The 17,837-nt window shown below is 36.3% G+C and overlaps 2 protein-coding genes across 10 annotated transcripts in view; one reads left to right on the forward strand and one right to left on the reverse strand.

The window, feature by feature from the left end:
- mtus1a (microtubule associated tumor suppressor 1a) overlaps positions 1 to 7,198 on the forward strand; it is a 71,821-nt gene extending 64,623 nt beyond the window's left edge. For 4 of the 9 annotated variants that reach the window (XR_015506841.1, XR_015506843.1, XR_015506840.1 and 1 more), the window contains exons 10-15: positions 209 to 314; positions 632 to 705; positions 803 to 898; positions 2,561 to 2,674; positions 2,808 to 3,548; positions 4,726 to 7,194. Coding sequence is in view for 5 of the 9 variants with exons in the window: in XM_087280601.1 (XP_087136727.1) it covers positions 209 to 314; positions 632 to 705; positions 803 to 898; positions 2,561 to 2,674; positions 2,808 to 2,905; positions 5,639 to 5,852 (702 nt within the window). In the remaining 4 variants the exon portion in view is untranslated. 9 annotated transcript variants of the gene reach the window in all.
- A 1,658-nt stretch (positions 7,199 to 8,856) lies between these two features.
- Positions 8,857 to 15,945, reverse strand: pdgfrl (platelet-derived growth factor receptor-like). The gene is given in 6 exon segments (NM_200314.3): positions 8,857 to 9,181; positions 10,287 to 10,423; positions 10,497 to 10,796; positions 10,883 to 11,034; positions 12,590 to 12,869; positions 15,722 to 15,945. Coding segments are annotated over 6 exon segments (1,116 nt in total). The 5' UTR covers positions 15,777 to 15,945; the 3' UTR covers positions 8,857 to 8,989.
- Between the last annotated feature and the right edge of the window lie 1,892 nt (positions 15,946 to 17,837).

Consider the following 17,837-nt stretch of genomic DNA (forward strand, 5'->3'; position numbering starts at 1 on the left):
TAATTTCTAATGTATTAGCTTGTCTTTAGTTCTTAAACATGAAATTCAGCAAACTTTCCTCATAAGCAGTCATTTCATTACTTTTTCTTGAATCTTGGATATTAGCTCTTACCTTACAGTTGTTTGGATATGCCATCTGCTTCCTTGATCATGAAATATATAAATATTGGCAAAATCGTTTACATTAACATTAAATTTGCTTGTCTAGCTGGAAGAGATTCGGTCAAAACATGAGGCTTTGAAGAAAGAACTGGAATTCAGCCATATAGAGGAGGTGGGCGGCCTTAAGCAGCAGTTTGAAGAGTCTTTTAAAGGTAAATATATAAAATTATATTTAGTTTTTTGTGCAATGTTTGGGGAAGAAATGTGTGCCCAGTTGTGATTTTAATCTGACACTGTTTCTTTATTGTGTTATTGTTAATAATGGCATAAAAGATTTTTGTAAATTGTAAAAGTTAGAGTTTCTTAGGTAAGGTAAGCTTATAGTAAATATAGCTATTTTGGAATATTGCTTAGACATTTAAGCATGTGTGTATGCGTGTGCATGAAAATATTGCACCTGTTACTTCAGTGTTGAAAGACAATAACATCATAACTTGTGCTCTGATATATTATCTGACCTTTTTCGCAGGATTCAAACAGTCCCATGAAAAGGAAATGCAAAACCTCAATGAAACACTAAAGGAATCAGAAGAAACGTTATATGTAAGAAAATAATTTCTCACAATATTTCTCTCAATATTGCTGTTCCCTGTTTTTCTGTTGAAATGTAACACATATTGGTGTGCTTCCTCTCAAACAGAATCAAATTCAGGATCTAATGACAGAAAATGACAGCCTCAAAGAAAAATTGAATGCTGAGGTGAAGCGAAGGATGGAGCTTGCTGAGAAAACACAGGTACTGCATGTTAACACCTCTATTTAGCTCGCACTCAACTTGGTGGCACTGATAGTATGGAGGGTTAATATTAGACTGGTCTTACCAATCAGGGATTAGGAGATTCTGGAACTCTTAACATTCTGAAAATTTATTTAAGAGTTTTTGATAACAAACCCAGATCTTGCCCTATAAATAGTGACAAAATGCACCACAAGCAAAGTTCATTTCTGTTTTGTTTTTTTAGCTCTGGGCGTTTTTGGTCCTGTGAACTCCTTTGCCATCTCTTACATTCATGCAGTTTGAAGATGCTTTATTTAAAAACTTTAACACATGACCTAGCAGTTTATGCCATTTTTATGCTTGTTTACATGTTGTTTCCACACTTTGGATCAGTAAGGTTCTTTATTTTTTTCAAGGAATAAATAAATAAATACTTTTATTAAATAATGATGCAAAGAACTGATTGTGACAAGAAAAAAAAGCTGTTTTCAAAGTGTTAACATTAATATAATAATAATAATAATAATATATTAAATCTAAATATTTTACTTTTTAAGATTTTTTTTATGATACCATTCAAAAAACAGACTATAAGCAAGATTTATGAATTGCTCAACATACATGATTTAGCATCCTTAGACTTACTTAAAATTTATTGTGAGACCGATTTAGATGAACAAAACTCAGATGAAATAACACAAAATAGATGAAATTTGGCATAAAATAATACAAGGAATTTTCTCATCATCCATATGCCTCAGACATGCTGTAATACAATTTAAATTATTCATCGTTTGCACTGGTCTATAGTCAGACACTCTAAGATCAATGCTGACATAGATCCCATATGCGAATAGGCAGTAGTCAGGCTTCTACTACTCTGCTGCACATGTTCTGGAAATGTCCTGGATTAGTATTTTTGACACATTTTCTGAGGCATTTGGGGTGGTAGTACAGCAATCACCATTTCACGCGTTCTTCAGGGTGGCTCATGAAAATGCTCAACATGAGATAAATTGAAATGTCAGTCTTTGGTTCTCTTCTGGATAAGAGAAGTGATGTCTCATCTTAAGTTAGAGAAAATAAGGCACACTATCAAAGAGTCTGGCAACCTTTTTTAACTCTTGTGATGGAAATGGACGCACACAACTTGGCAACATGAGGAAAAAAGGAACTTGTCATTTTCATGTCATGTTTTTATCTTATTTTCTCTATGGATATTTGATTATATATTGTTCCTAGGTGTTTTGGAAAAGGGGTGTTTTTTAAACGCGAAAAACAAATAGAAAAACCTTGAACAAAAAACATTCTTATGATACTTTCACTTCAGAGGAATAAAAAGCTAAATTAAAAAAAAAATTAACATATTTTAGAAATGCATAACCTGGGTTTAAAAGAGTCATGTAATAATAACTACACTGCATATATCATATGCTTAGAAATAGAGGAATGATTCAATCTTTAAAATACTTTTTTATGTATTTATGAAACAAAATATTTAACAAATTTTAATTGAACTCTGCCCATGGAGTACAAAAGTGTCTTAACTAAACCCATAGTTTCTTACATAAACCCCCCATAAATGTTAATATTTTAAAAACATTATGAATACAGTATAGATTAGGATTGTCAGTATATATCTGTGCCTGATCTCTCTTTCTTGTTTCTTTATTTAAAAAGGACTCCCACACCCTTTATTTGGAGCAGGAGCTCGAAAGCCTTAAAGTAGTGCTGGATATCAAAAACAAGCAGATCCACGAACAAGACAAGAAACTCATGCAGATCGATAAACTGGTGAGCTTGGTCATGTTTTGCATAAAGACATTTTCCTTTTTTGTAAATGAACAGTAAAGAGGTGATCATGTTTGCTTGCTCTTTCTGTATCCGTGCAGGAAAAACATTACCTAAGACTTTGATTTATTCCTAGATGGAGAGGAATGTGAAGCTTGATGAATGTCTTAAGAAGCTGCAACAGGAAAACGAAGACCTCAAAGCCAGAATGGACAGACATGCTGCTTTGTCTAGGTAAAGTACATAAACTTCATTGACTTGTGATAGAAATATAATTCAGTCAGAAAACTAAACATGCTGATGCAACTCTAATTTGTTCACATAAGCTGCATTTCCAATATAGGCCGAATTGTTCTCTTTGCTTAACCGTTCCAATCTTTGGTGATTCAGTCTAGTCAGCATGGGTATATTTCAGCATGAATACTTTCTACTGTGGTGGTGGAATGTTCATTAGTGCCCATCCACTTATTTAGTAATGCTTTTTTTTCCCCTAAAGTCTTTGTTAAAGCATTACTAGAAAATAAACAAAGTAATCAGCAAGGATGAGAATCATAACTTAACATAACATTACAATCTTTGCTTTTAATCAAATAAGTGTATTTAAATAGTTTTCATTTGGAGGTGAATTAAATATTTAAGTGTCATCTTCACATTCTCAATCTATTCAGTTGGTTGACATTATTGAATTGATTTTGTTTAATCTGGCTATTTAAATTCTAAAGCTCGGGATGTTAAAAAACTAGCAACAATGATGGTGTTGATGTCTTGTTTCAGCTGCTTTAGTCCTGTCTAGATAAAAAATGCTGTGCACAAACCAAATGGATAATAGCTGACTGAAACAAGATGTGTGAGAGGATCTGTCTTTTTATACCTGCAGGTATACCTATAGGGCTCTATTTTGACGGTCCGAGCGCAAAACGCAGGGCGCAAACGCTTTAAGGGCGTGTCAGGACGCGTTTTTGCTAATTTAAGGACGGGAAATCTGCCTTGCGGCGCATGTTCTAAAAGGGTTGAGTTTATTTTCTTAATGAGTTATAGGTGTTTTGAGAATAAACCAATTAGAATCTCATCTCCCATTCCCTTTAAGAGTCAGCTGCGTCGCGCCAAGAGCGCATTCGCTATTTACAGGACGCAAAGTAAGTCTAAGTGGAAAAAATGAGCATTTCACAAGCAAACAGTTGACAGTTTTTTAACAGAAAACTGTTAAACAGAGCATCTACTGCGTGAGAATGAGAGATAATGGATCACTTTCACTTTCGCTCTTGGATAGGAAAACCTTTACTCACAGACATCAATTAGTCTATAAATAAATAATTTTGTTTGTTAAGCGCAAATATTCGTTTCAGAACTATTTCTAAATTCAGTTCTAATTTTCAGCAAACAAATAAATAATAAATAATAAAATGAATAGAGTTATATCCTAAAACACATGCTGTGCCCCATATGGTCTAAAACCTGACAGGTGGGCAAATCTAAGCTTGTTTTTAATAAAACAAATATAAATATGGATATAATAAATAATACTGCTAATAATAATAACATTATACAAAAGCAAATTGTTATGAATGAACTGAAAAAGCCTCCCGAGATGAAGAAGACATAAAAGCAGTGGTTTTTCATATATATGTAGGCTAGAAAATAATGTTTTGTAATATTTTAATCCTTTATATTTATATTCTATATCTATTCTTATTATATACTATATATATCCTTAATATTTACATTTTTTCATATGTAAAGATAATTGCCTATTGCTCTCTTGTGCGTATTAAGCAGTGCGTAAGCGAGGCGCAACTCTGCGCCGGAGTTTAGACCAGGTTAGTTTTGGTCTAATGAAAAATCTATTATAGATTCTCAAAATAGCAACGCGCCAGCGGTCCGCCTCAGAACGCCTTCCTTTTTAGACCAGAACGCCTATGGGCGCAAAAATGAGCGATAATGCATTTGTTATTTAAACAGCGTAGCGCAGTGCCTCAAAACGACTCTTGCGCCAAGCTGAAACTACCAGACTACTGCGCCACGCTTTGCGCCACACTGCGCCGGGTGTATGATAGGGCCCATATTCTGTATAATTGTTCCACAAAGAATAAACAGAAGTAGTGCTGCACGTACACACCATAAACAAAGCAGCATTGGCGTACTATTTTTTTACAGTGCTTCTCACTCACCTCAACGGGACTTGCACTTATAAATATGTTTGTTAATCTGATAATCCATATAATTTGTAAATATTTAAGAAATGCGACAGCTGTCTCCTTTGTGCTGAGTTCTTGAATTGCATTGTTGACTTCGTTACTTCAGTTTTTTGTTCTTGCACTCTGATTTGTAGCTGAACAGCCAATCAGAGTGCTCTTTCACCAATGACCACTGCTGATTCTACTTTCTGAATCAGTCAACCTCTGATGTAAGCCTGACGACAAGCAATGTTTTAAACACACCAAACAAACTAGCCTGACAGACGATGACCGAAGGACCGTCAATGCCATATGGCCGACTGTCAGCTTGGTGTGTCTCTGTCTTAACATTTGGGTGTTTTCCCCAGTAGGATTCAGTCAGTTAGACATGTACCAAAGCAAAGCCTCTGCGTTTTGCATTATGTAGCCTGAATATCAGAGAAATTCTGCAGAATGCCTTCTCGCTATGCTTGGTTAATTATGTTAATTATTCTGATTACTTTCTGTGCTCTTTGTGGCAACAGAAAAGTTGCATGTTCATTGCATCAAAGAGACCTTCTATTCTTTCATCTTGTGCAGTAATGATGTTGAGTAATCTAATTAAGTTGGCCAGAGTCCTGTCAGGGCCAATATATGTATAGACTGCACTGTGAAATATAGTGTTCAACCCAACTTCCAATCCTGCCGTGGGGACCTTTCCCAATTCTGCTCCCCTTTCTCCCAATTTGCTTGTTTACTGTTCTAACTTTAAGGCAAAAATATATAACCAGAGCACTGCCTTGTGTCATTTCAGACAACTGTCCACAGAGCAGGCAGTTTTGCAGGAATCTCTCCAGAAGGAGTCCAAAGTGAACAAACGTCTGTCTATGGAGAATGAAGAACTTCTCTGGAAGCTCCACAACGGTGATCTGACTAGCCCTCGCAAGATCTCCCCTTCCCCATCCCTAAATCTCCAATCACCAAGAACCTCTGGGATGTTCTCCAGCCCTCCGGTCTCGCCAAGATAACAATGGCCTTCAGCTTCCTGGAAGCACTTTAATACAGGACCGAGCACTTCCCGCATGCTGAAGGTCTGGACCATATCAGTGGCTCTCAAAATGGAATGAACCCTTGTACAGATTGAAAATTGAAGACAGTATTGCACAGAAGCACTTACCAATGAGGCCACCCTCGTACTTATGCCTTTCACGTCTATGGAGGAAAAAGGAATATCTCAGGGCTTATTGAACGTTTCTCTCAAATTTGTGCTTTTTTGTTTCTGGATTGTTCCCCCCACTGAAGTTCCAGACTTTAACCAGCTCTCTGTAGAGTACTGGCATCTCATCCCATGATTGAGGCCTTTGTCAACCAATGAAGCTTTTCTACCAGACGCCTTGAAGTGTACCCGGATTTATCTTTTGCTCTGGGACAAATGCCCAAACGCCAGTTGGCCAGTGGACATTTGCCAGATGCTGCTGCTGTTGCTGCTTGTCTAGCGTTTGGTATCCCTTTATTTCACATAGGACCTCAGACGAACTTTTCTGAAGAAGCACTTCATAGATCAACTCATGCCATAAACTGACTGTTACCTTTAACTCAAACGGAAAGATATTCACTGATCTCAACCAGGTGTTCTCAAAACCTTATGCAACCTTTTTGGTCTTGTTTATATCATGCCTTTATTTTGTTGTTGTTATTATTGTTTTTGCAAATGGAATTTTTTTTATCGTCACACATTTTATGAACATGGTGAGCTTCATCCAGGTGCATGTTTCACCACAGATGTGCTCATATCATATCACTCATATGCCTAGGAGAAACTCCAAACTATGATTGATGCAGAATGAATTACTAATAGTTGAATGTTTTGATTAATGCCTGCATAAGGGTTGAATTATCTCTCTTCCTCACTTTCTTGGCAATCAGAGATGCAGTCTAATTGTAATGGTATGCTGTAAACGGACGAGTGCTTGATATTGAAATGGCATGCCATTAGGCAGCGCTGTGAGCTATTGGGAATCTGCAAGTTGTTTCACTACTTTCTTGAATACGGGTTTTGTATATTATTCAGTATGATTGAGCCCAAGGGGACAGATTTGAGTGTTCATTTGTCTTTATTTCTATATTTATGTCTGATCATGAGACCAATGTGATTGACTGAGCATGTTCCAGTGGCCTCAGGAGCGCTCCTCTCTGTCTGAAACCCTCCACTGCAGCTTTATGTACAAGCTAGTGACAAAGAGTTTGAAATGCAAAAGAAGTTGCAGGGTTTTTTCGTTTGTTTTTGGTATGCATTTCTAAGTGGTTGCGTTGATGTTGGCGTGAAACTATTAAAAATATGCAAATAATAAAAAATGTACATTTTTTTTTCCCATTTGTATTTTTTGTGTTTATGATGTGTAATAATGGGAAAGGAAGTTGAAGTGAGTCTTCCTCTAAGTTTACCTGCTTGACAATGACTGGGGATTTTAGTCATTATTTATTATCACTCCTTTTGCTCCAAATTTGTGTGCAATTCTTTGTTACACAGAAGACTTAAATTATTATATTTATTTTTGCGTAATATTACTATGGTATTTTTGTCTAATTAGAGTTATGCAGAAAGGTTTGGTTATAAAAAAAAAATTTTAAATTCATTTTTTTTTTTGTCTTATTCCCTTTATTGATCAGGGGTCACCACAGCAAAATGAACCGCTAGCTATTTCAGCATATGTTTTATGCAGCGGATGCCCATCCAGCCACAACCCAGTACTGGAAAACACCCATACACTCTCACATTCACACACATGCACTCCTATATTACAGCCTATTTAGGTTAACCAGTTCACCTATAGCGCATGCCTTTGGACTGTAGGGGAAACTGGAGCACCAGTAGAAAACATGTGAACACAGGGAGAACATGCAAACTCCACACAGAAACACTCGAACCAGCAACCTTTTTGCTGTAAAGCGACAGTGCTAACCACTGAGCCACTGTGCTGCCTTTAAAAAAAAATAGATATATTTATTATTATTTTATGTTCTACTGAATAAAGGCTGCATTCTCTTCTGAGTGGCTCATGTAAAAAGGTTGGAAGGCATCTAACCTGCTAACCTCAACCCTAATTGAACAAACCTGAACCAGAATGATGATTTTCAGGGTCACCAAGATCTTCTAGACAAGTGTACTGGAGCTAAATACAGCAGGACGTTGGTCTTGGTCTTCTCCTTTTACAATGGCTAGTACATACAAGTACCCATTAAGTCCACAAGACTTTCCCATTTTAGCTTTCAGGTTTGCCTAACTGTGCAAAGCAAGAGCTTTGAACAAACTTTAACCTAATGTCAAAGTAGGTCTCCAAGTAAGACAGTAAGGGTTTAGGGTGCTATTTGGGTTGGGACTTTAACTTTATAGTACTTTCTGGAGATAGATTTATCCGGATAAGAAAGCGATTATGCCATCCTGCAGGACATAGTTTGTAAATTAAGGGAAGGTACTATCCCTTAAAGAGACTCTGCAGCGAAACTGTATACACCTCCTGTATTGTGCTCTGCTGGTCTTCTTACCGTTTTATCTTTTTCTAATCTAGCTAGTCTATGTTTGAATTAAAATCACTATAACAAATAGAGAGCAAATTTGTCATCAATTGACTGCCAGTTTGATTCTGATCTGTTCTCGTTTGATTGTGAACTACATTCTAATATATTCTTGATTTCTTAATAATTCAATAACAGATCTCCGCAAGAGCTGGGGAAGCATACTTTGAATGTGTTGCACTGAACCAAAATAAGCTCTGGGCTCCCTCTGCACATTCCACATACGGAGTCCATTAGTGCGGAGCACAAAGCCTTCATGCTCTTCAGACATATTTCATACATGTTAAAATATGCATATAAACCTCAACACCTTCCACTTTCAGTATGGCAGGTTAAAGACTGAAAACAAAAAAAACCTGAACCTGATTCACAGGTAGTACTGAATGTTATATTAGATAAACTGTTGATTTTACCATCAAGCAAGACGTTAGCATTAACCTTCATCATTGTTATGTCTCAGGTTAAATGAAGCACTTTATTTTCTATACACGATTCATGTTTTTTCATAATGCTTTCATAAATGACAGCATAAAGCCTGAAATGTAAATGGAGTCCAGCTCAGCTCAGAATATAATCTATGTCGTTTCTCCTAGTCACGTGACTTCACCGATGTGGCCACCAGTGTCTCTCCATTCTTATTCTTGGCAGTGCAGATATACTTTCCATAATCAATGGTTTCAACATCATCCACAATCATGACGCTATGGGAGATGCGTGTGGTGTGTCCCACACCGCGGTTTATCAGCCTCCAGGAGTCCTGAATGTTCACCGGTCTCTGGTCCTGAGTAGACACATACACACGCGTAATTTTTTTACACTTATTTACTTTAAATAAAATTTGGTAATTTCATACTATAATTGAAGTCAGAGTTTTCGGCAGTCATTACTTTTATTTTCAATATAGCATGATTTTGTTCAGAAAAGGCAATTCGTAACTTTTTGACGTAGTGGCTAATTTTTATTAATTTGAACAATCTCATTTGTACATTTTGGTATGATTTTACCATGCCCCAATGGGTAAGCTTAGGACTGGGGTTTAGGATCACCCCTCCCTTAAAAAAAATATTATAATTTCATATGAATGAAATTGCATGAATCTGAACAAATTTTTCTGACAATACGTAAAATTGTTTCATTTCCTCGTAAGAGTTTTAGTTATAGGAAGTTTTTGCTGGGCTACTACATCAGCTTTTACTTCAGAGTAGGGTCTAACCCACCACAAGAGAAACTACCAGTGACAAGTGTACAATGACTGAGTGAATACATTCTAGATGAAATTCAAATCAAATTCATTCCTACATGACAAATGGCAATGGCAATGACCAAAATCACACTTTTCTTTCAGCCTGTCCACTATTGCCCACTTTGTCTACATTTACTTTATATACTGTAAACCCCACTGTTATCATTACTAAAGATTTTAATTTAATATAACCTGACAATGCTTAAATACCAAGTTTTAATGGCATCAAAACTTAAACAGATGTGTGTAACTTACTCATTAGGCAGCAAAAGTCTTTTACTTAATATTTAAAGTTCTATGAACTTAACATTTTAATTTCTTTACCCGATTCAACATGTCTGTTTAAAAGGATTGGTTGCACTTGAAATTCTGCCTTGACAACCAAGCTGATTGATCAATATATGTTATGACAAGTTCCCCTTTTCGCAGCGCCGTACGAATTTCGCATACACAAACTCTAGTGTAACTGCAGCTTTACCGTAAGATTTTAAACAAGTCTGAAGGGCTCAATTAGTTCAGGTGTGTTTAATTAGGGTTAAACCTAACTGTGCAGAGCTGTGGCCCTCCATGAACTGAATTTGACACCTTTGCTATAATAGGTCCTAGTGCAAAAGCCCTTAATGTGTAAAAATGCAATACTTACCTGGCCGGGATACCTCCAGCTGAAGCTGACATTCATCTCTGGTTCACCCAGCACTGTGCAGGTAACATTAAATACATCTCCACCACTCACTGAATTTGAAGAAGCCTCAATCGTTGCAAAAGGGGGACCACTAGGTACTGCAAAGGAGGAAATGCATCACAAAATGCCAAAAATGTGTATCCTGACAGTAAATGTATGTTCTCCTCTTACCCTCCACATACAGCAGTTGGTATTTAGTTGATATTTGCGGGGTGGTTTTGCTAGTGCTGTTGGCCTTGCAGTAATACGCTCCCTTATGTTCTGGACTGGGGTTTTGGATGATGAAGCCTTTAGTGGGATTGTAGGAGATCTGAGTCCCATCCACAGCAATTTCCTCTGCAGGAACTTCTCTGTGTAGCGAGACTTTGATTTTGGGGTTGGTCACCCGGCAGGGGATGGTGGCAGGTTTGTCAGGGCGCAGGTAAATGATCTCAAAATGAATGGCAGAGGGAACAAACAGCTCATCTTTGTCTGGATACAAAGAGAAGCATAACTATGTCTTTGGAGTTTATTGATCATAAAGATGTATTTGTGTTATTTGTAAGAGAATAATGTACCTGTGAAGTATATGTAGGTGGCAGAGATGGTGTCTACATCTTTCTCACATTCCTGTCCGTCACAGAGCAGAACCCAGCAGCTGTATTCTCCAGTGTCAGCAGCAGAGGGCGACGTCAGGATCAGCTGGCCGTAGCGTTCATGTTGCTTGATGCTGCAACAACACAATCAATAGGGCTTTTCAAACCTGAAGCAGTTACTCGTGGGCTATTCTTACTTGTTTGATGTTTCACACTGCATCAGCATAGGCCATAGGAAAGAGTATGTATTATGGATAACTATTTGGGGGGGAGGTCACTGGTTCGAGCCCTGGCTGAGCCAGTTGGCATTTCTGTGTGGGGTTTGCATGTTCTCCTAGTGTTTGTGTTGGTTTCCTCCTGGTGCTCTGGTTTTTCCCTACAAACCAAAAATGTATGTCCTGGTCCTCCAGCTTGAGAGTTAAACGTTGAGCTAACGACCCACCTCGTAAAAATTAGAATTTATGAAACGCGGCAAAATATCAACTTCATTATAAACAGCCCTGGGAGTAAGTAAGGTTTTGGTTTTTGTCTTTACTTAAATGTTTTAGTTCAGTTTACTTATGGCAATTGATTTCCTAATATTTTCTTAGTAATGTGAACACTAATAAGAAGTTAACACAACTAGCTATTTTGAGTCAACAGTACTGAATTTTACTTTATTAAGAAGTTGTAAATACAAACTGTTTTAACTTATGCTCACTTAAAATTAATACACTACTTTAATTCGAAATTTTAAGGCAATCGGTTTCCTTAATTTTTCGAAGTAAGGTCAACTTAATACATTTCACAGTGTTTTCTCTATGGAGGACCAGGAGTGCAAGTTAGAATTAAATTGAAGAATCATATTATTTATTCAATAATGGACATATTGCTCCAGGTGCTCCAGTTCCCCCCAAAGTCCAAAGACTAAACTAAACTGGCCGTAGTGTATGAGTGTGTGAATGTGAGAGTGTGTGGGTGTTTCCCAGTACAGAGTTGCGGCTGGAAAGGCATCCGCTATGTAAAACATATGCTGTACAAGTTTGCAGTTCATTCCCCTGTGAAAACCCCTGATAAATTTCATATCTGCTAAAACAGGGGTGTCAAAGTCAATTCCTTGAGGCCAGAGCCCAGCAGATTTTAGTTCCAGCCCTGCTTCAACACACCTATCTGTAGGTATCAAACAAGCCTAAAGCACTCAAAAAGTTTGATCAGGTGTGTTTAATTAGGGTTAGAACTAAACTCTGCAGGGCTCCGGCCCTCCAGGAACTGGCTTTGATACATGTGTGCTAGAGTTTACAGTGCTTAACTTATCAAAACACCAGAAGATCAGCATCATATGATAATAGTTGACAATATTAACAATATTTAGAATTGTCAATATTTAGTAATTTTATTTATATATCTTCAATTACCTATTTTCAAATTTCTGCATAGAAAATCTCCAGCTAACTTGTTAAATTTACTAATAAAGTACAATATACAAGAACCTAATCTAAAAGATGACAATGTAAATAAAATATTTTGTATTTGCATTTGCAGTATTTTTTCCAAGTTTTTTTTTGTTATTTAATTTTGCCTCTGTTCCAACATACATTTTATTAAAATGGTCTGAAAATATATATTTACATACTGTGTATTTACTGTATTTGACTATGTATTCACGAAAAGCACACTAAATTATTAAAATAAAGTGGGATGGAAGAATACCTGAGGCGGTTGTCATTGAAGGTGTCCAAATAAGAGGGATAAGCCCAGCCAATCTTTGTTCCTTTGCATCTCAGTTCCAGTGTTTTCCCTGGATTTAAAGACAGGCTCTCTCCCAATCGCAGAAAACGGCCTTTATCAAGGACTTGGGTGAGAATAGACTGTCCTTTGCTTCCTGTGTCTTTTTCTTTGACTTTGGGGTAGCGAACCTTTGCCCTTTTCCTCCCTGGTTTAATGCGGTTCTCTCCGGCCTCTTTCTTACGCTTGACCTGCTGACACACACCTGCAGAAACCAAAACTGAGTCTTTCTGATCTCCAGCATATGTTGTTGGGTAGGGAGCAATGACATTCATTTCATTCCTGTTCTGTCATACGTGAGTAAAAAAAACAGAACAGCAAAGGTTTCATTTCTCTCTGAATGGGTCACAATATGGCCCCAATAATAAGATGTCAATGCCAGAATGTCTGTGATGTTTCATCTCAAAATGTCCATCCGTATTATTTATCACATTGTCAAATTTGCCCCCTATTTGAGTGTGAGATAATACACATTTTATGTGCATGTCCCTTTAAATGCAAAGACTGTCACTTGGCTATTTAGTTCATATTAAGTGTTTTTTTATTCAGTAAGCTGGTGTCACGGTGGCGCAGTGGGTGGCTGGTTCAAGCCTCGGCTGGGTCAATTAGCATTTCTGTGTGGAGTTTGCATGTTCTTACCGTGTTCGTGCAGGTTTCGTCCCACATGGTATAGGTGAATTAGGTGAGCTTAATTGTCCGTAGTGTATGTGTGTGAATGAGAGTATATGGGTGTTTTCCAGTGATGGGTTGCAGCTGTAAGGGCATCCGCTGCATAAATCACATGCTGGATAAGTTGGCGGTTAATTCTGCTGTGGCGACACACGATTAAATTAGGGACTAAGCCGAAAAAATGAATAAATGAATCAATTAGACGCTTTTGTTATTATGTCTGTGAGCTTTTTCAGGATAAATCTAATCTCATAGCTCTGTTATCTGTGAATTGAGTTAAAGACTATAGCTGGGTTTCCATCACCCCATGTTAATGCACATTTTGTAGTATCGCATGAGCGAGTGATGAAAATGACAAAATTTCTAATAAAAATCCCTTAATTTGGAAAAAAGTTTTATGCTGAATATAGGCTCATGTGAATAAAGGAAGATGAGACTGCATTTGCCAAATAAACTCTGACATAGCAAACATTACACCCATGTGACTAATCGGCTGTCTCCATGGACCCTTTTCACAAGACTGTCATGATGTGTTTAACGGTCATCATAAACTTAATTCCTTTAGTTTTTAATATTTCTATTTTTTTTAAATGTATGAACATTTATATGCATTTATGAATGTATTATATCATCTTTGCGTCAAATTGCAAAAAACGAATCACAGCTTATCCGAGGTGTTTGTAATGCAGCATCTATTGGGCTGAGAGTAAATTTGACGTTATTCTCTCTCTCTGGTTACCGTCTCACACTATTTTTTCCCCTTTCTCTGTAAGTCTTGATAACACCATTGTGGAGTTTTTCTTTTATTATTTCAACAAAAAGGATTGTAAAAAAAATTATTTGTTGTTTCCTTCCAATCACTGCACTCTTAAGTTTACCCAACTATGATACCTTCACTACTGAGAAACCTAGAAATGTGAAAAAGGTCTGTTATGTTTGCTTTGTTTACTGTTTATTGCTAGGTTCAATACTACAGTCAACTGCTTTAAAGTTCTTGTGAACTGGAAGCTGCAATCATTATTTTTTCGTATTGTGATGCAGTTCCTAGAGAAACTGAATTTTAAATGTGAAAACATTTTTTACCGCAGGCTGAATGGATGTAGTAAAGTAGGCATTTCATTCAGAAAGATTGGGAAAGGAGTTTTAGAAGACTTATTACAACCTTACTGACTGCTTCTCCTCACCATTTCTGTTTGTTGTCAAAACTGACAGTTGGAGCGGCGTTAGCCACGCCCATTACCTCAAAATCACATCATCTGATAAATTAACTGGAAACAAACAGGAAGTGCAATTTCAGATTTCAATTAAAAATTAGAAAGGGTAAACATTTTATTTATTTTTTCTTAATGATAAGCACATTATTATCTACAAAACCAGCAATTTAAGCTTATGAAATCATATGATTAGTTTTGATTTCTTGGGGACTTTAACAACTCGATGAAAATGCATCTAATTAGCATTTGGGATTTATTTTATTTTAATTTTTTTATAAAGAAACTTTGAAAGCTTTGCTTTACATTAGGATGGAAGACTGGTATGTTACATGCACAACTTTATAGAAGCACATTCAGAAAGCACATTGGAACCATTATTAAATATTAAAGAGACAGTTCACCCAAAAATAAAGAGTCATCATTTACTCATCCTCTATTCTTTTTCTAAACCTGTCAAGTTTCTTTCTTTTGTTGAACAAAAAGGAGTATAAACTTAAAAAGTTTGGAAAAAACAGGCATTCTACAGTATTCTTAAGGGGCAGTGATTTAATGTCAGACACTTTCCTACGTAATTTCACTTGGAGGACAAAATCTTAACACTGTGTTTTTCCACATGGTTGCAGAAAATCCCTAACCAAAGTTACAGGTTTGGCTTTTTTTTTCACATTATAGATGTTCCTTTTAACTGACAAATGACTCTTCTATGACCAAGCCAAAGAAAAGAGTGAAGGGGAGCAAGCAAAAGAGGGCTTTGCCATCTGGAAATCTACTCTCTACAGTTGAGCTCACAGCTGTACAAACAGCAATGCAGAAAATATGCCTTTCTTGTTGTCTTTGCAAAAATCTGAAATATGATTTCATTATGAATTCAATTATACAACATGCAAGAGTCATAGAGAACTTTTTCTGATTCCTTGTTCATGTTTGGATGAAAAGCCGATATTGTTGCTTTGTTGTTACTGATTACATTCTTTCTTTTAATATAAAACTGCTCCCTGATTTGATTCCTTCCCCTCTTTCTACGCTGGATTTTTGGCGTCTGTTTGGCACCACTGGCACACTTTCATCATAACATCTCTCGGTTAGAGTAAATGAACAACGATGTTCTTTGACAACATTTAATGTCTTGACTGAAGAATAACATGCCAGAAGAAACAAAGAGAGATCTGCTCACCATTTTGGACCTCCAGCCAGAGCAGAGCCAGTGTAAAGAAAAGCCAGAACTTCATGATGGCTCTGATGGAGTTTTCCAGCAATGGTCACAGGCTGTTCTTGTGGCTCTGGAAGCCTGAGAGCAGCGCAGGAGCTCTTTGTCCACTTCGTCTGCCCCGTTTACACCATATCAGCTCCATCCTCTGTGAAAAGTAGGAATTTTTTCTGCCCATCTGCACACTCCCCCTTTGGTGTTTTAGTTTGTGAGCCCTGTTCTGTGATTTTCTAATGCCCTCTGCTGGACTGTAGATGATCCTGCTCTTGCTCTTGAACTGATAAACCCAGTCATTTCTAACTGCAAAGTCAGTGCCAAACACCTCATCTGTTTCAGAACAGATTATAGCATATGAAAGGCAAGCCTACACACAAGATTTTTCTGATGTGCAGACAAGGACACAAGATGGGTGTCTTTCATTTTAAGGATCAACAGAATATCAGCTAATCTTCAACATTTTTGCTCTTAAAGTAGTTTTGGTTTGATCTATTTTTAGAGTTTACAAAAGTAAAAGAGTTGTTTTATTAGAAAAGTCACAATCTTGTTGCACTCCAAAAATATTTAGACCTATCAAATAAGATTTAGGTCTTCCGATTGTATATAAAATCTTTTTGGGTTTCATTTTTTAACATAATTGAGCGATTGATATTTATGAGTATGAAGCGACATCAATTTTATCCCTGCAAATTAAGTAAACCAGTCTCCTAGAATTTAACTAAATGATCTGTTTTTTTCTACTGCTATAAATGTATATATATATATATATATATATATATATATATATATATATATATATATATATATATATATATATATATATATATATATATATATATATATATATATATATATATTAACTGATTAAATTCAATTGTGTTTGATTTTTACAGATTTAGATAAATTCTAAGGAACTGAAAAAACTGAGGCAACACAGTGGCCTTACAGCAAGAAGGTCGCTTGTTAGAGCCTCAGCTGGGTCAGTTGGCATTCAGTGTAGAGTTTGCATGTTCTCCACATGCTCGCGTGGGGTTTCCTTCAGGTGCTCCAGTTCCCCCCACAGTACAAAGACATGCAGTATAGGTGAATTGAATATACTAACTTGACTGTATATCAGTGTGTATGGATTTTTCCCAGTACTGGGTTGCAGCTGGAAAGGCATCCGCTGTGTAAAACATATGCTGGATAAATTGGCGGTTCATTCTGCTGCGGTGACCCCTGATAAATAAAGGGACTAAGCCGAAGAAAAATGAATAAAGGAATGAAAAAACTGACAAAAATAAATAAAATCTAAAGGTTACAAACAGTTAATATAAAACTTCATCATGATTAATTATTTTTTGAGCATAGGATCCGATTTACATTCTTTTTTAGACATTAAAAGCTTGACATTAATAGGTGTTTTGTATTGCACTCTTGTATTTATGCTTTCCAATTGGATTATGGTACTTTGATCTTTGGGAGCTTTTGATATGTAGATATCTACCAAAGATATTTGACTGATTTTTTTTTTTCATAGTTTAAAATATGTTTTATATGTAAATATATGTAAATAATGTTGCAAAAAAACTGAGTTATGAGCTGCTAGAACCTAATCTGTTAGTTTACAGATGTATGTTTTTTTCTATACAATATATTTACAATAATAGTTACAAATACAGCGCTGAAAATGCAGAATGAGACTTATAAGGAGATCTTAGTAGAGTTGCTATAGAAGAGTCATTTTCAATGCATTGACTATTGCCTAGCTATTAGTTTGGTTTTCAGTTTTCATTTTCTTTGGTCATGTAAATTGCAGTGCTTTTATTGTTTATCAGTTAGAAAAAATCATTCTAATTACAGTTTGCTTGAACTTCAATTTGCTTAATTATTTTCATCATCATTTGAACAAACCTTTTGTTCAATTAAAATGACTTTTAAACTAAGCATATTTTGAGCATTTTGGACATCAAGCATTACCAGAGAATTACTCATACAAAAAGAATATGACCTAATAGATAAGATGTACATACAATAAAGCAAGAATTGTCTATATCTAAAGCAGAAATAAAATGACTGCATATCTATTTCCAATAATGTGTAAATC

This window comes from Danio rerio, chromosome 14, assembly GCF_052040795.2.
Source record: "Danio rerio strain M-AB ecotype USA chromosome 14, GRCz13ab, whole genome shotgun sequence".
In the NCBI taxonomy this organism is placed as follows: Eukaryota; Metazoa; Chordata; class Actinopteri; order Cypriniformes; family Danionidae; genus Danio; species Danio rerio.